Here is a 19575-nt window from a genome sequence, read left to right as displayed (position 1 = left end):
TACCATTCGGGACCACTTGGCAGAGGGTGTGGTTAGTGTGAATGCTGCGTACCATTCGGGACCACTTGGCAGAGGGTGTGGTTAGTGTGAATGCTGCGTACCATTCGGGACCACTTGGCAGAGGGTGTGGTTAGTGTGAATGCTGCGTACCATTCGGGACCACTTGGCAGAGGGTGTGGTTAGTGTGAATGCTGCGTACCGTTCGGGACCACTTGTCAGATGGTGTGGTAACCGTTAGTGTGAATGCTGCGTACCATTCGGGACCACTTGGCAGAGGGTGTGGTTAGTGTGAATGCTGCGTACCATTCGGGACCACTTGGCAGAGGGTGTGGCAGTGTGAATGCTGCGTACCATTCGGGACCACTTGGCAGAGGGTGTGGTTAGTGTGAATGCTGCGTACCATTCGGGACCACTTGGCAGAGGGTGTGGTTAGTGTGAATGCTGCGTACCGTTCCCGGGAGCGGATCACCCAACCATACCCGGGACCGCATAGTCTCGGGTCCGATTGAATTGTACTCGGATATAGATGGATTCAATGTGAAAGCATTTTAATACAGTTGAATGAAGTGTACTCGGGTGCGGAAGAATCAAGGCCAATGTGAATCATTACCAGCGAGGACCAGGGGACCGTATCCAGGGAACAGTTTGAATCAATCGGACTCAGTGTGAATCTGCCCTTGGTCGACGAAATCAACACTGCTCCAGCCAACATTTCAGCTCCAGACAACTCTCCGTCTTCTCCCAGGAAGACGGGAGGCGTGTATACATCATCATTTATCTGGACTATAGAAGGCCGGGGAGGGGCCGTTTGAACCCCAGATTAATGATTCATCCACCGAACGTCATGACGTATGGCCACAGTGACTTTTAAAATGAGAATTTTTGTGCGGTGTGATCCTTCCAGCAGCCCTGCATGGTCACCAGAGAGAGGCTGGCTGAGAGACCTTGAATGCATAAATATTGATTCGGGCCGCGAGAGATGAATTTATTGACTTGAAAAAAGAGAGAGAGAGAACAACAACAACAGCAGCCCACAAGGTGAAGCCCTGTGCAACTTTCACCAGCAGAAGGAAGCTTTACAGAATACATGAAAAGCAATTGTCTCGCCGCTGTTTGCATGTCCAAAACCGTGACTTTTTCAGGATCAGTAGAATATCTGTACAGTGAAGTCATCTGTACACACTATATAGTGCTATGTCTACATAAAATGCTACAGTATTACAGTATTACATAAGTTTAGCCTTTGCATACGCCTGCCTGCAAGGTCGTCGAGGCTAGGGCAAGTGCCACGGGCCAAGATGGAGTCTGAAGAGATGAGTTTTCAGACTACGGCGAAGGATTGGAAGCAGTTGTGATTGCAACTGGAAGTTCATTCCATAGTTTTGGAGCCAGAAGGGAGAAGAGTCTGGGACGTGTGGAGTGTTGTCCCAGCTGTTTTAGTTAATCTTCAGCCAGCTTTCCTGTGTTGGCTGATGTAAGCAACGGGGGATTGTAGGGTTGGATCAGAATTTGAAGATATGGGGGTGCCATACTTTTGGTTGCTTTGTAGGAGGCAGGCCAGCATTAGAGTTTTGCACTTTTGTGCGGGCAGCAACCATGAAGGAGCCAATGGAGGGGACATTTTGGAGGTTGAATTGGTTGGTTAAATTGGTTAAATAGGCCTATTGGTTAAATATTAATAAGACTCACAGACACATTAACCACTGTCAGTATAACTTCACAAAGGAATTCAAATATAGCAAAAATACTACTTTAGTTTGACACCCTTTGTACGATGCAATATAGGCATTCATCGTAAAAAGTTGGTGGAGATACACATGTCTGCCCGACGACAGCGATGAATTGCTTCATTAGAGGGGGTAAATACTGTGCAGGGTTTAAGAGATAAAGGACATATTGATTTTACTTCATTTTCAGGAGGGTGAAAGTTCTATACTAAGATACACACATAAACAAACAACCAGCTCAAAAATCTTTGAATGTATTCTTTCAGAGCGAACGTTTTAACTTGAATCTTTGCTTCTGGGGGGTCCCTGGAACAACATACTTTCAGATAGGTCGGTGGCCAATTACATATAATTTTAGCGTCCGCATGAAAAAGGTTGAGTACCACTGACATAGGTGACTCAGAAAACTGTCAGGATTTAGAAGAATCTTTTTTGGTTTATCGTTCAAAGATGTCGTGTGCCACAGCTAGCAGATCTATTGGACAGTGCTTCACATGGTAACGCATTGTGAGCTTGGAAACTGGTCCTCACAACGTGTTTCTCAAAGTGTACATACTATTACTACTTTACTTGTGGCGTCCTCAAAAGTATAGCAATACAAGTACACTACACACACACGCACGTGCGCACACACCCCTCTTCCTCTCTCTTCAGTCTATCTCTCTGTGCACATGCATATACAGTACATCCCAGGCAGCTCCAATAAGTGCACATTAACAGTCAGTGTTAGACAGGTTCACCATAGGTGACACTTTGTACAAATGGCTGGATCAACGCTGTCTAAATGCCACAGTCTCTATCTAGGTCACCACAACACTAACACTCTCAGACTGCATGGTGGTGCTACACACACACACACACACACACACACACACACACACACACACACACTACACACACATGCCTGTGTGTGTGCGCCCGCGCGCACACACACACACACACACACACACACACACACACACACACAATACACGCACACGGCTGCGTGTACATAAAATATGTAGGAAGCAATTAAAGGCCACACAGTGGATGAGAAGCTGTAGAATGCAATATGACTCTAAACTTCTCTCTCTGCCTGGGAGGGTCCAGGCAAGGTCTAGGTCATGCACTGTTTAAGGCAAAGGCAAGTAGTAGAGTTTCAGGCCTCAAAATCTAGTCCTATATTTTCCCCTCTAAGCAATTTGAATATAGGATATAATGTACAGTTTAGCCCCATGCATTTCAACAAGCCAGTTCACTTGTTTTTTTTGTTTTTTTTTATGTTTCTCACACCCAGAATCCCATTTTCTGCCTTTTTATTCTGGCCGAGTTGAGTCCCTTTTTCCAGCCTGAGTCACAAATGAATCCAACATGTATGTTGGAAATTCAAGGTACCAAAAGTTAACTCTGAACTTGGGTTCTGCTTTTAGCTTCTGTGGCCCTAATACATGGAATGACCTGCAAACTACATTAAAATTGACCACATTGGTACCCCTGAGTCGTTTTAAAACCTTGGTGAGCATACAGCTCCCCCAAATACAGTATGTAACTGTTTTTAGATCGTTTTGAAATTTGTCTTATTTTATATTGTGATGTTTTTTATATGATATTGTATTACTCGACGACACTGAAAATGAGTTTACTTACTCAGTGTAATTTCGAGAATAAATAAAACTTGAATGAATGAATGAATTATGGGTGTGTCTGTGTGAGTGTGAAGTGAATCAGACCTACCCTGTGTAAATAAAAGTCTCCCTCTTTCATGTTTTGAGTAGAGATAATTGATGACACAGTCCTAAGAGTCCTTCATGGAGTTCTGAAAAGTGAAGTTTGGCTTTTCTCGGTCTTCTCTCACCAGGACTCTCAGCTATAAGAACCGATATGTGAGAGTGCCTGACGGTCACTTCTGGATTGAGGGGGATCACCATGGACACAGCCTGGACAGCAACAGCTTTGGACCGGTACCACACACACACACACACACACACACACACACACACACACACACACACACACACACACACACACACGTGTGAATTAACAAAAGTGAATTAATTCACAAAACTAACGTAATTTTTATATTAGCGCAACTTTCGTTCAACTTTGAGGTTGACCCCTCTATCACATGAAACACTTTTTTAGGTGATATGGACACAAAAAACATAGTTCCGTGTGATGGAGGGGTCAAAATTGAACGAAAGTTCCACTAATATTTGACCAAAACCAGAGCAGAACTCCCACCACGGGACTCAGGCAATCAATTAATACAGTTGCAACTAGGGATGGAGCCCGAAAATCCATTACAAACCCGGCATTTATCGAGACCCGAGTATCAATAAGCGTTTGGCTTGTCGAGCCTGTTATCGGGTATAGCCACAGCGGCTGACGTCATGGGCCGCTCGCTATATAATAGATGGATGGTTGTGTGGTTCGTCATTGTTTGCCGTGGAAGTATGGTGGAACGGGTTAAAAAGTTTGGTAACATTAAAAAAAGAGGGGAGCTAAGTGCAATAATGTAGCCTACCACAGTTGTTGCATGCACGAAAGGGAGCATTTCGACAATGCATAGACTAGACATCTGTCCATAATGCATTGTATTAAACCCAAATGCGATACCTTTGCATGTCTGTACCAAGTCGAAACAACACGGGAGCCGTCAGCTGTAGCCCTGAAACATGACTGTCATGATTATCATGACAGTCATGACGCAACTGAAGCCAGTTTTATGCGATCGCTACATTTACAGAGCAATCGTGTACATGTACATAAACATTCAGATTTCAAATATAAAGTACTCACTGTGTGTTTGAAATTTGCTGGTACAGCAATTAGCATTGCTGCATTCTGCGTTGCATCCAAGCGCCCCGGCGGGGGTGTGTGTGTGTGTGTGTGTGTGCGTGTGTACGTGTGTGAGTGTGTGCACGCGCACGCATGCGTGCGTGCGCAGTTGTGTTTCACGGTTGCTGTCATGGGTGATGGCAGCCGAGGCCAGATAATTATCTGTGTCCAATCGTCTCAGAGCACAGGCCCATGCTGGCCTTTAACTGGCTTTACACACACACACACACACACACACATACACACACACACACACACACACACACACACACACATACACACACACACACACACACACACACACACACACACACACACACGTACCATTTCACTGGCGTTATCAAATCCATCCTCAGTGCGTATGTATGTATTCTGTGATTGAAGTTCCAGATGGTCGAGTGTGAGTTTGCGTCTTTCTTTCTTTCTTTCTTTCTTTCTTTCTTTCTTTCTTTCTTTCTTTCTTTCTTTCCTTGCTTGCTTGGTTTCTTTCTTGGAATGGTTAGGTCTTTAAATGTTAGGAGCGTATGAGTTCCCTATCTCTGGTTTCTGTAGCTATTGTTTAATGTGGTTCCTTTGTGTGTCTTTTCAGAGTGGACGCCTCGTTAACATCAATATTTTTCCCATGACTATTGACACTGGGTCTTTCCTGTTATCATTTTGGCAGTAAAGTAAAAAGAAAAGTCACCAGAGGCAGATGTATATTCATCATGGACTGCAGCACTTTCTCCACCAAGAATATGCATTTAAAATCTTGGCTTTAAGCCCTGAAGACCAGAGGGAACAATCAGTCATACTGACTCACATAGTACAGAAACAAAATGAGAACACATTTTCATCAGTGCACATCAGGATCTTCATTTGTTCCTCAAGTAGGAAAAAAGTGACTTTTTTTATATGAGATGTTGAAAACACAGGAAGTCTGCATGGAATCACCAAGGACCTAGTATAGGAAGAGACAGAGAGGGCCCTATTTGAGGCTGATTCAACAAAATGCCCTTTTCATGTCAAGAACCCCCACATTGATATATATTTGACCAGGGACCCCAGAAGAGAAGGTTTGTGTTAAAACATTCATTACACAAGCAATACATTCAAAATGTACAAGCAATATCAGCTTATCTGTTCTAAATCCTAAGAGTTTTCTGATAAACCTGCAGTATATGTTGCTATATCATATATCAATATCAAATATCTAAATACTGAATCGAGCAACTTAAAAACTGTCTGGGATGTTCAAAAGGCCTGAGTAGACGATAACAATCACACAGTCTGTGCTCATACACACAAACACACAAATGGTTTTTAAGTGAAATATCCCTTTAAAGCGTGCCAATGCCAGTACTTCTGAACCTACTCCAGTACTTCGCCAAACAAATCATGTTCCTTTAGTACGTCTAGATGTATGAATGATGCTCCCTCCCTTCACCAGCAGCTGAACCAATCAAAGACCCCTAGTCATCATAACTTCTATGTAGCTCTTCATCTCTCCCTGTCCTCTGTTTTGTTCTTTTTCTCTCTCTCTCTCTCTCTCTCTCTCTCTCTCTCTCTCTCTCTCTCTCTCTCTCTCTCTCTCTCTCTTCTCTCTCTCTCTGTCATAGTGATGAATTTTATTTCTGGCACAGCAAAGATGGCTATTTGGTTGACTCTAGCCGTGCTTCAAACGAGCATGATGGAACACCTAATCAAAACACAGAAATCAGCTGCTCTGTTCTCCCAGAAAGCAGCAGACTGCAACATTTGTGGTTGTATAGTGGCTACATCTGTCATTAAAATAAATTGCTGGGGGCGCAGTGGCACAGTTGGTAGTGCTGTCGCCTCACAGCTAGAAGGTCCTGGGTTCGATTCCCGCTCGGGACGCTGTGGGTGCTGGCGGCGTGTTTCCTCCTCCCTGTCATCAGTGCCCATACCCGAGGCGGGGTTGGCGAAAGGGCCTTTCTGTGTGGAGTGTGCATGTTCTCCCCGTGTCCCTGAGGGTAGGTACCCTCACAAAAAACATGCAGTAATCCTGGTCTCTAAACTGCCTCCCCCCGGCCCAGCCTGGCCACACGCTACGTCCAACCAGGGAAACTCAGGCATGAAGGAAGCATGAGTTCAAGTCTGTTGCTCTCCCGGGACTAGGTTGGCAGAGGGTGTTAGCCCAGGATCACATTAGATAATTGACACATGGGTTAAAAATAGGTTACAAAATCGTGGGATAAAAATATTAGAGAATTTGAGCAAATATCTTGGTTTAAACTAAAGGGTAACTGTTGTATAATTGCAATATAACACTCAAGGGGGTGCTTTAACGTTATTAATGCACTTCTAGCGCTGCCTTTCGGAACTCGCAGATTTTGGTTTGGGGCAGATTAATTTCCGCGGTATCAGCATGGAGACCTTCATTGTAACGATTGGCTATTTTTAGAACTAGCTCACACTGTTTATCTTTCGCCTGCAGAAACGCTAACATGTCGGGCGCGATGAGGTAGAAAATCACGAATGACTTCCAAACCTTGGATGCATCAGGATTCAGGAATACCATGGACAGCGAATTTAGATTCAGAGTTATGGAGCTTTGACAATCCTATTTTGACTGGAGGTAAATGGGGGCCGTGTGCAAAAATCCTGGTGCTTCATGTATGGTGTCAGGTGTATGGCTTTAGGTAAGAACATGTTCGTAGCTGGCAGAAAAATAGTAATTGTGTATGGGGAGAAATTTGTCTCGAATGTTTTTACAAATGTTCCATGATTTACAAATGTGTTTCCAAGATTTACAAATGTGTTTACAAGATTTGCAAATGTTTTTCCACGATTTACAAATGTATTTCGTATTTTTACAAAAAAAATATAGATTTGTGTGTGCGTTTATCCTAAAATACCATTTGTAAATCCTCAATTCTGCTTGTGAATTGTAAATCTGCATTTGGCATTCCTTTTTCCTGTTGAATCATTTTGAGACAAACGTCACGCTTTTTTATGATAATTTTCACAAATGTATTGTCCTATCCACAAAAAAACATGTAACTTGTAAGTTGGCATTTAAATACATTTTTACAAATATATGACGATTTGTAAAAAAAATAATTTATACTTGGCACATTTATCATAAAATATCATTTGTAAATCATCAACTCTGTGTGTCAGAGTTGATGATTTGTGGATTTTCTCAATGCATTTGTGACTCCAGGCACTTGTGGATTTTCTCAATGCATTTGTGACTCCAGCCACTTGTGGATTTTCTCAATGCATTTGTGACTCCAGCCACTTGTGGATTTTCTCAAAGCATTTGTGAAACCAGCACAAGGTAAAAATGTCTCAAAAAGGTGATTGGCTGCCTCGTTGCTAGGCTGCCTCTAAGCCAATGGGAGATTTACCATAAATCCCATAGTCTGAAGTCTTCAGACTATGGGATTTATGGCAGTCCAAGTTCCAGTAGAGGAGTTGGATGCTCATTCATTATTGAGATCCTTGGTTGTCCAGTTCCCCACTGTATTTCAAGTTGGACTGGTGTTGGAGGATGTTGTTGATACTCTCTCATGGTCTGAACTGCAGTGCACAATTGTGTTAATGCCTCTCTAACCTCCTGGGACACCGGAACATGCTGTGACACAATATCAATGAAAACTATTTTCCTGTGCACATGCAAATTCCAGGTAGTCCACATCCAGGGGTGCTTACTGGAGAGAATGTGACACCCTGTCATAATTTCCAAGACCTGATGTCTAAGCAATTCCTACAATGCAAAAATAATTCAACCACTTTAACCCCCTATGTACAAGCTCACTATTGCTATGCCACAAGTTGTGAGCTTGCAGATCTGCTATTTTCAGAAACATTTAGATAAAAACATTTGGAGGATTTTTATGATCTTCAGACTGAAGATCATAAAACACAGCAACGTGAAACTGTGAGCTACAAGGCAGAGGCTGCAGCAAAACAAACTTTAGATTGATGTTCATAAACGTGAGATTTCTGCACAGGTCTGTTATGACTTGTTATTCTTATTTAGTCACTACATAACATAATGGAAATGGAGAGAAGTCAACAAGCTGGAGTATGTATTCATTATGATTAATAGCAATTCATATGCCTTCATTAAGATAGTTTAGACTAGGTCTAGATTGCCCATGTTTACTTTAGACTACTTTACTTTAAGTTTAGCATTACTTTACTTCATCTTTTAATGATATGCAGTAGCTTTATTTTCAGTGTTACCTGCTGCAAAATGGACAACAATACATCTTGTCCTGCACTTCAATAAAATGATTAGGCCTATTATCGTCATATTATTTACATTCCACCACAAACCTTATATTTTGGTTGCTAAACCCTTATAGTTAAAACAGTGGTTCATCAAGGGGACCCCTAAATTAATAGTTAGGCTATGCATTTGGCCACAGACCCCCGTGCGGCCGGGCCCCACCTGAAAATATTTTGTGAAAGGGAGTGGGACCCCCGTTTCAAGATATATAATAATTGTTTGTGGAAAAAAAATCCTCCAAATGGTCTAAATGTTTCTGAAAATAGCAGATCTGCAAGCTCACAACTTGTGGCATAGCAATAGTGAGCTTGTACATAGGGGGTTAAAGTGGTTGAACTGAAATCCTTTTGCTGTGGACTTGTTTCCAGATACTTATCATGATACTGACCGTGATGACATGATACTGATTGTGATATGACACTGACATGTCACTGACTGTGATACTGACGTCATAATATTATACTGACACTTATGACGTTATTGTAAAAACCTGGCTCCTCTCACCAAATTTGTCCTATTATTTACATTCTCTCCAGTAAGCACCCCTGGATGTGGACTACCTGGAATTTGCATGTGCACAGGAAAATAGTTTTCATTGATATTGTGTCACAGCATGTTCCGGTGTCCCAGGAGGTTAGAGAGGCATTAACACAATTGTGCACTGCAGTTCAGACCATGAGAGAGTATCAACAACATCCTCCAACACCAGTCCAACTTGAAATACAGTGGGGAACTGGACGACCAAGGATCTCAATAATGAATGAGCATCCAACTCATCTACTGGAACTTGGACTGCCATAAATCCCATAGTCTGAAGACTTCAGACTATGGGATTTATAGTAAGTCTCCCATTGGCTTAGAGGCAGCCTAGCAACGAGGCAGCCAATCACCTTTTTGAGACATTTTTACCTTGTGCTGGTTTCACAAATGCTTTGAGAAAATCCACAAGTGGCTGGAGTCACAAATGCATTGAGAAAATCCACAAGTGCCTGGAGTCACAAATGCATTGAGAAAATCCACAAATCATCAACTCTGACACACAGAGTTGATGATTTACAAATGATATTTTATGATAAATGCGCCTGCAAGTATATATATATATATATTTTTTTTTTCAAATTGTCATATATTTGTAAAAATGTATTTAAATGCCAACTTACAAGTTACATGTTTTTTTGTGGATAGGACAATACATTTGTGAAAATTATCATAAAAAAGCGTGACGTTTGTCTCAAAATGATTCAACAGGAAAAAGGAATGCCAAATGCAGATTTACAATTCACACGCAGAATTGAGGATTTACAAATGGTATTTTAGGATAAACGCACACACAAATCTATATATTTTTTGTAAAAATACGAAATACATTTGTAAATCGTGGAAAAACATTTGCAAATCTTGTAAACACATTTGTAAATCTTGGAAACACATTTGTAAATCATGGAACATTTGTAAAAACATTTGAGACAAATTTCTCCCCATACTTGTGCCTTTGTTTTGAAAGAGCGTTTTTTTTTCAACATAAGTGAATTCCTTTTCTCTTTATAGCCTTTTTTACATAATGAGTAGTGCATAAGTCAACAGGTGAATGTGTGAGCATATCATTCCTCTCCCTGTGCTTCCATCCCCCCCCTCTCTCTCTCTCTCTCTCTCTCTCTCTCTCTCTCTCTCTCACTCTGCCTATTGTTCATCCTTTCTCTATCATTCTGTCATTGTTCCTCTTTTTTTTCATTCAATTATCTTTGCTCTCTGGCTCTACTTATCTCTCTCTCCCTCTGCCTCCCCTCTCTCCCTCTCTGCTTTCACCTCTGTCTATAATACAGATCGGTGTACATGCGTGCGTGTGTGCGTGCGTGCATGCGTGAGTGCGTGCGCCTCCCAGAGGAGAGCAGGTGGAGTGGAGTATTAAAGCTCAGGGTGGACCGTGGAGGTGTGGAAGGCGAGCGGCTGCGCTGTCAGCTCACATAGCGCCTAACAGATATCACAATCATGCCATGCGGCTAAATCAGATTACGCGTTTATTGTTGCTCGAAGTATACGCTGAGCGTCTCAAACTAAGCGGAGAGCTCACTCTCGGGGGCCCTATATATATATATACGCTCGCCTTTGGAGAAAAGCTGCCGGCTCTGAGAAACGCCAGCGAGAGCAAACATGAAGGCCTGCGGTGCGTTGGTGTGTGTGGAGTCTGTGGACCGAAATGACGGGATTAGCCCATTCAGGACAGGAACCCCTTTTGGTGTTTTAAGCCTTATGTTATAGTTTAGCTGTTGAAGAATAGCTGATCTTCGAGCTTGTAGATCTGCTATTTTTGAAAAATTGTGAAAATGTGGCGCAAATCTTTGAATATATATTCTTTTTTTTTTACTCAAATCTTTGCTTCTGGGGGGTCCCTGGAACAAAATATTTTCAGATGGGGGTCGGCGGCCAATTATATATAATTCTGGGGCTCCTTACATGAAATTGTTTGAGAACCACTGATATAGAGGGTATGCGCATGCATAAAGTGAGTGGCAAAGTGTGTTTAATGTCCATTTAATGTTGTTTAATGGATATAACTTTCCTGTTTGGATGTATGGGCTGTCAAGGCCAGAAAGTAGTTTGCCACTCAGTAGGCGTTCCCGCATAACTTCCGGGTATGACGATGATGTCACACACGGGTGTTTCAGAAAACTGTCCTGATTTAGAAGACATTTTGTAGAATCTGGTCTCAGGTCTAAACGGATTAGAGTTCTCCCTCCACATTGAGATGTGGATAGATATACTGCAGTGTCAGGGGATCGCGTGATGTGTGTGTGTGTCTTACAGTGGTGTAAGATAATACGGCAATATAAAAAAAAATACTCTGCAGTGGTGTAAAGTAACTAAGTACATTTACTCGTCCAATTTTGTGGTATTGAGTATTTACAATTTCCAATACTTTTACTTCTACTTCAACTCCACTATACATCTCGGATCTAATCATTGTACTGTTAGTCCACTACAATGATTTGAAAACTTTTAGTTCCCTCCTATCCAACATCAGTTGCTTGAGCTCTGCAGTACGTTGTTAGCCAAGCTGTCGCGCCGCAGCACGTCTATAGGTAGTACGCTTCTTTCCCCTCCTGGCTTTGCCCTGGGTTGGTCATATTAGCCAAGAACAGTTGAGATATTCTCTCCTAAATGAAGTGCATACATATCTTAGGCAGGTCCTATAGTATTGATACAATTACTTAAGAAAATAATTAGTACTTTTTCCATTGATAGTTTTGAGTTTTGACGGTTACCGCATTAACGGGCCGGGCATGCATTTACAAAAGGCACCGTATAGCTATAGGTCTAGTATTCTTCACCTAGTTGCCAGGTGCTTGAAAAGCGCCTGGACCACATTTTCACCTTCCAGTACTGGTGACTTTAGTGAAGACCTAGTCATGAATGATTGGCTGCCTCTTAGCAACCTTATAGCGACCTAGTCATGATTGGCATAAAAAAAACATACTCTGAACGGCACAACGTGGAGCGAGTGGAGTGAAGCTAACAGAAGCTAATGTTATGAGCTAACTGGAGATCCAACCATAACGAAAACGGGCGCTACAAGAGCTTGTTGCACCTGGCACTTATGACTTGTCTTAGAGTCATTCTTATTTTTGTTGTGCTCAGGTCCAAAGACTGTGATACACATACCCTCTGAGCTTAATTAAAAACAGCAAATTAACTGCTAAACATTCTGCTTGCTAATTGTTTTCCTACAAAGTTCTTTCTACGCCAAGAGCATTTCCATTCGGGTCAAACACATAACACGCTGAAATGTTATTCATGGTGGCTGTCATTTTAGAGCCTGTACTGGTATTTACAAAATGAGCCACACGGTTATATTTTTGCGCTTGTTTTGTGCGTAACCTTTTCGGGGGTAGGCCTACTTTGTGTTTGTCTCAGTGGTTCTCATAGTGAGGTCTGCGGTTCCAGGTGGTCCCCAGCTAAATGTGTTAACTTATTCAGGACGGGAACCTTTTTTTGTATTTTAAGCAATATGTTATACTTTAGCTATATTAATAAATAGCAGATCTACACGCTCATAGTGCGGTACAGAGTGCCGTGCTACGAGCTTGTAGATCTGCTATTTTTTTTAATTCATGAAAATGTGTCGCAGATCATTGAATACCGGTATATATATTCACAGCAAACGTTTTTAACTCAAAACTTTGCTTCTGGGTGGGGGAACAACAACATATTTTCGGATGGGAGTCCGCGGCCAATTACATATAGTTTCTGGGATCCTTGACATGAAAAAGGTTAAGCACCATTATAGAAACATAGGTTTTTCAGAAAACGGTCAGGATTTAGAAGATTTTTTATTTTATTCAGCCTCAGGTCTATGGGTTAATACAGCATCACTATTATTTTAACCACGTTATCCATATGTTATACAATGGCTATTCAAAAAGAGCTATTTTTGAACATTTTTGAAAAATCTTGAAAATGTGTTTGGACAATCATTTTGGATTTTTAACACACATTGTGTCTTCTCGTGGTCCCTGGTACTAAAGAGAGAGAAAAAACAAAACAATAAAGATAGGCTTAATATACAGTACTGGTATATCAATTTGGGGGTCCTTGACATGAAACGGTTTGAGGACCGCACTGGTCTGTGGGAGATGGATTGCTGCGCCTACCATAAGCTCCCAGTAATGATTTCCAAACCAACTAAAATGTCATATTCCATTCTCATGGAAGTGATGATGAAAAAGATTACAAAATGAATCCCCATGATGGGGCGATGAGGCCTGCATTCCAATCAGTGCTGGAATTGTTCAACGAGAACCAGAGTGGTGGAACTTAAGTATAGGGAGTAAAGTATAAGAAATACCACAACATAGAAAGACTAAAAGACTTGAGTAAATGTACTTTTCACCGTTGTTGGGAACCAGTCAACGGATGCATTGTCTTTCCTCCTGATCCGTTATCTCTTTTCCTCGCCTGTAATGTGCTCCTATGTAGCACATGGCAGAGGGGCTTTACAATGTGAGACAAGGCACACGCACGCACGCACACACGCACACACACACACACACACACACACACACACACACACACACACACACACAGAAGGGCTATATACACACTGTGAGACCATGGGCTCAGCCATAGGGATCACTAGCTAGCTACACAGGCTCATAAGCCAAATAACCAAATAACCAAGCACCCTGCCGGAATAACAATATGCACTGCACTGTTCTTATTAAACATTTGTTTATGTTTTGTTTTAGATCCAATTAAAAAAAAGGTGATTAAATGCCTCAATTTTTAAATCGCCTTATTGTTTTGGGGTAATTAATTAATCTAAATGAAACAGTAAAGTCCCATCCCTACAGTATATATATATATATATATATATATATATATATATATATATATATATATATATATATGTATATATATATGTATGTATATATATGTGTGTATTACACGCACACACTCACGGACCTAATATTAAGAGGGGGATATGCTACAAATGTTCCCTGCAGCTATACCAAATTACATGATCCACTGAGCGATCTGATGGAGAGAGAAGGGAAAGTCAGTGCGGAAATGAGAATGAACACACACACACACACACACACACACACACACACACGCGCACACACACATACACACCCATGTCTCTGAGGGTTTGGGAGAACAGCAGGATTAATTGGCCTCAGGGAGGAGGGCTTACTCAGGTAGGCTACTGTGAAATTAAATCAAGATTATTTATATGTTCAATATTTATTTTTACTTGTAGCTCCACAACATCTCAGAGGTAAATATTGTTACAATTATTATTATTATTCTGCCTACACATACTGTACATCCTGTCCTAGTATGAGCGAATAGAGGATCAACGTCATGTGATTCCCTACTTTGACCCCGCAAAAACTTGGACGAGTGTCTCACAGAATATGATTATGGTTGCTGAAAGAATGTATTGCGCTGTATAGCCACTGATATCCGTGATCTGTGCTTTCGCTTCCCCCAAGTGCTGTCTCGGAGCACTGACCGGTAGCACTACTTCACTGCAGGGTTAAACTGCAGGCCAGCCAAGCTCATAATACTTACAACACGCCTTGATGACGGATCGTTGCTTCCATGTGTTTCAGTGGCTCATAATGGCATGAAGGATTAGCACCTTTCGTAGCTTTTAGCCGGACAGGGTTGTGCTGGTGAGAAATTATTATGTCACTGCATGGCCGATGAATATTTCATCCATTATTTGGAAATGGTTCAAAGAGTGAACGGAGAAATATGACGGTCTGAATGTGCAGTGCTGTTTTTGTGTGTGCAGTACGTGCTCTCGTTTCTTTTAGACAGAAATTGCACAGATTGTCATTTTAACTCACCATATTTACCACATTTTTGATTCAAAGTAGGAACACTACGATCTCACAGTGTGATCACATTACCATTTTCTTTTCAATGTGCATTTTGTTATATTTTTCACATGGTTAGCATGTTTGTTTGTTTTTTACATTGTATAATAGCATTTTATTAAAGACGTAGGGAAATGAAAAATGTTTTTCACACTTTTAGAGTAGGGTTTCTCAACGTTTTTGGCTGGGGACCCCCGGAAATGCTTTGACCATGAAAAAGATATATATCATAAATGAATACTGAAATCAGATATACTGTAATTATCATTAAGGAAAGTTTATGCATGCACTGCATGCATCGCAGCATCTGTACTATGTAAACTCTTCATTTCCATTTTCCAAAATTTAGAGCATATCTTGTGGTCATCATATGGGCATACCTAACAATCTATTTTTATATCAAAAGCCTGTAAAAATCTAATTTTAATTACTTCCTTTGAACGAAAACGTGATGTGTCGAGGCCCGCATGAATACAAATGGATCTTGATTTCAATCACCTGGTTTATTCCCATCACTGCGTGTCCTGCAACACAGCTGCTTCTGATTACAGAACTACTCAGTTTTTAATCTAATTCAAGATGACATCCAGACAGTGTATAACTCGTTTTAAACTTGATCATTACGCTAAAATATGTATCTGAAAACATTATGATAGAAATTAGCCACAAGCTTTGCTGCCCGTCTCTCTGTGATAAATGTAAACACACAAACTTCTAAATGCTCCAAATAGCCATTGCACAGGGTCTTTTTTAATATTAATATAATTGCATATAGTTCTATAAACTATTGCCTGAAGTAGTTTTTCCAAAAGAGTGCAATTGTATGTTTAGCCTGGAGAAGAGTAAGACGCCTCAGGGCGCATCCGCCTGGGTGTCAGCAGACTATGGGAGAGCTCTGGCGCTTTGGAATGTGGGGTCAGATCAACATATGGGATGAATTCTGTACTGGCCAGATATGGAGCGTGTCTTGAGTGTACTGTACAGGGTTTGATGAGGTCAGATCAACAAGTCAGTCCAGGTCAGCTCCATATATGGAGATATAAGGGTGGCAGCAGGGGCAGTATCTTGAGTGTACAGGGTTTGATGAGGGCCCAGGTAGGGCCGTGCCTTATTTTTGGGCCTGTTGAGAACTCTAGTTTTCACCGGCTGCCGGGCGCGGCTGCACTAATAACTTTGGGGCAGGCCTGTCTAGTGTTTGAATGGACAGGTATCAGTCAAAAGGGAGACATCGAAGAGGAAGGATGGATGGGGAAGGATCAACATATAGAATGTCAGAACAGGTTCTGACATATATCCATGGATTTCTAAGGGTTTGAGGTCAGATGTATAGTTGCTGGCCAATATTTATGACATCAGGGATCTCCATATACAGTATGGGCTTAATTGCGACACCAGGTCGCATTTACTATGACATCTCCATCCCTGATGATGTCACGTGATGTCACGAGACCTGGTCACCATATAATATATGGTGGCTTTCCCATGTATGGGGATTTTGACAGACAAAAACGTACGATTTCATAGTAAATGTATGCGACCCGTAGTCACAATAATTGTATCTTTTTCAATTCTAGAAATGGCCAAATATGGAGATATGGCCTGTGGACAAAGTGGTATATATTCAGAGAATATCTGTGATAGTATATCAAGCACTTATTTCCAAACGTGTGTGATTTCTTGGCATTAGCCAGTGGAATAGTGCTGCTCCAGTCTAACTGATGTATATGGCATGGAGGGGGGAAATAATAATTTTCACTTGGCAAGCTCGCAATCATAATGTGTCTCAAACCACTCCCCGAGAAGCCATGGTCAAGCCATTCCTTTACCACTACATGTCAGATACATTTAGGGTAGGATGTAGGAATATGATTGCTACCGGATCACCTAACGTTTTCCAGGCCAAGGACCCCTTGGCTGACAGAGAGGTGAAGCAGGGATCGACCACCTTTGGCTCCCTTTGGCTCTGTACTTGGTCCCCTCTTTTTTTTCTCTACACCAAACCTCTTTGCCGTAAATAGCATCTGCAACGTTTTTTTGCCGGCGCATTATTCAGTTGGTCCGACTTGCCCCATTACTAACCCTATCTGTACGCAAAGCCACATAGTGGGAGTAATGGGATGTCGGAATTATGTTGATCGGCTATTTTAGGCTAATGTTCCCCCCAGAATAGGGATGCTTTAAAGGCTTTGAGGCTTTGTTATGTTTATGAATTGAATATATAGGGCCCGAAGGACCTTTCTCAGTGTTTGACTGTAGACTACTCTGTTGCTGCTTTCTGTCTAATAAAGTATTCAATGTCACACTCTCAGATTTGGCGGCCCAGCTGAAATATGTCAGAGAACCCCCTAGGGCAGTGGTTCCCAAACATTTTCCTGTCAAGGACCCCCAAATTGACATTTATTAGCCTGTGGACCCCCATTTGAAAAGGTACAGCAGGGACCCCCATAACAAGATTTTTACTGCTCTAGCAGTGATTCTCAACCATTTAAATTTCAAGGACCCCCATGCAGTTTGACGCTAACAGGTCCATTTGGTTCCATTTATACACTCTGAGTTACAGACCCATGCAGGGTCCATTTGGTTCCAAACTATCATTTAGCTGGGGACCCCCTGGAACTCCATCAAGGACCCCACTTTGGGAATCCCTGGTCCCGGACCCCTAGGCCATTTGTCACAAAACAAATCATGGAACGTGTTGGAAACCAGGCTCTACACCAAATCTTTTCACTGAATATATAGCGGATCTACAAGGCAATGCACTGTGAGCTGGTGCGTAAAAGTGTGCATGAATCTTGCCCATTGTAAAGTACTTTGGATAAAGGCGATGCATAAATGCACCATTTACCACTCCCAAAATAGTGTTCAAATAGTTCATAAGCTGGTCCAGCTAGCTCTCATTGACTTTCCGTTCCTTTATTTTAAGTTCCGTGCCCAGAATAGGGACGCTAGGGTTGATGCTTAATGGAGGAATGCCAGGTGTAAACAAAGTATTTTTCTTTCTTTCTTTTTGTCTACTTCTATTTGCAGGTATCTAAAGGACTACTGCATGGCCGGGCCTCCCACATCATCTGGCCGCCCAACCGTTGGCAGAAGATTGAAGCGTCGCTCCCCTCTAACCGCGGACCCCTACTCAACTGGAGCCTGGATGAAGAAGACAGCTGAGGATAAACACGTACATATATCCTTAGATTACATACGTTCAGGACCCCAAGTGGAGACATGGGAAGTTGAAGGTGGGGCCACACATTGCCAACTGAAAATGTATTTATTTTTTCTTTCATTTATAAATGTTTTTCTGTAGCTTTTAAACAACATTGTCGAGACAATATCAGCAGGAGTTTTCTAATAAACGTTCCTATTCAAAGGCCAACAGTTGTGCTTTCAATACCTTGTATTACAACTTTGAAATTGCACTATAAATTTGGTGAGTCCACCAAAAACAGTGGTTTTATAACAAAGTCCTGCTGGTATAAAAAAAGGTACAACTCCCGCTGGAGATACACAGTCATGCTGTACTAAAATAGCATCATGTCCACCTACAGTCCCCTGTTGCATCCATCCATGCCATGTGGTGTCCTCCCGGTGGGGGCTCCTCAAATCACTGGCAGGTGAGTCAGTAGGATACGACAGCAGAGACAACATACAAATGTGTGTGGGAAGGAATCAATTGACATAAGGACTAAATTAGGGAGAAAAAGCGGGGGAAGAGCAACAAAAACATTTAATCTGCACAGTACGATATTGATCCTGTCCTGTGTTTGAATTCATTAATATGGCTGGAACGATGCTCCAGTATACATGTATATGGCATTCCACTTCCCCAAATTGAAGCCATGTATTAGTATTTTTGGGCACTCTCACTCCATTAAAACCGTGGTGTGGGTGGAAATGCCCTCATCCATTTTTCTCCTTAGCAGATGGAACAATCGATCTGGACTCTAGACACAGCTAGACATATTGATGATATTTCATCGGCATAATCATGCCGGGGAGCGATGAAGCTGAACTTTTCCCCAAATCCAAGCTGTTTATTAGCATGTGTGTGTGTGGGGGGGGGTGTTACCCGAGGGAACAGTGCCATAATTGATCGGCAGGTGTTTCCAATTGTGTAATTGTGTTCCCCTTTTTTGAGTGGTGCAACCACTCCTACAATCAGCAATGTTGAGTGGTGCAACCACTCCTACAATCAGCAATGTCCATGTACCTACCTGTGTGTACACCTGTGTACATGAGCCTGAGTATGTTACTGATTTATACCAGTAGGGGGCGGCAGAAACAGAGGGAGGGGTAGTGCTGTGTAATGAGAGAGAGAGAGAGAGAGAGGGGGGGGGGGGGGGGGGGAATTGCACCACTCAGTTCACACGTGTGTGATTTTTATAGTAACATGCTGGGCTCAACAAGGCCACAT

At 42.0% G+C, this 19575-nt stretch overlaps 1 protein-coding gene across 1 annotated transcript in view; it reads left to right on the top strand.

Moving 5' to 3' along the window:
• The window catches only part of immp2l (inner mitochondrial membrane peptidase subunit 2), a 151175-nt gene extending 132644 nt beyond the window's left edge, over positions 1-18531 (top strand). The window contains exons 5-6 of the mRNA XM_080761818.1: positions 3565-3667; positions 18195-18531. Coding sequence (XP_080617944.1) covers positions 3565-3667; positions 18195-18329 — 238 coding nt within the window. The 3' untranslated portion in view covers positions 18330-18531. The remainder of the gene's footprint in view (positions 1-3564; positions 3668-18194) is intronic.
• Positions 18532-19575: the final 1044 nt, after the last annotated feature.

This window comes from Protomyctophum bolini (assembly GCF_963924005.1).
Source record: "Protomyctophum bolini genome assembly, chromosome: 4".
Classification (NCBI taxonomy): Eukaryota; Metazoa; Chordata; class Actinopteri; order Myctophiformes; family Myctophidae; genus Protomyctophum; species Protomyctophum bolini.
This window is presented reverse-complemented; position numbering and strand designations above follow the sequence as displayed.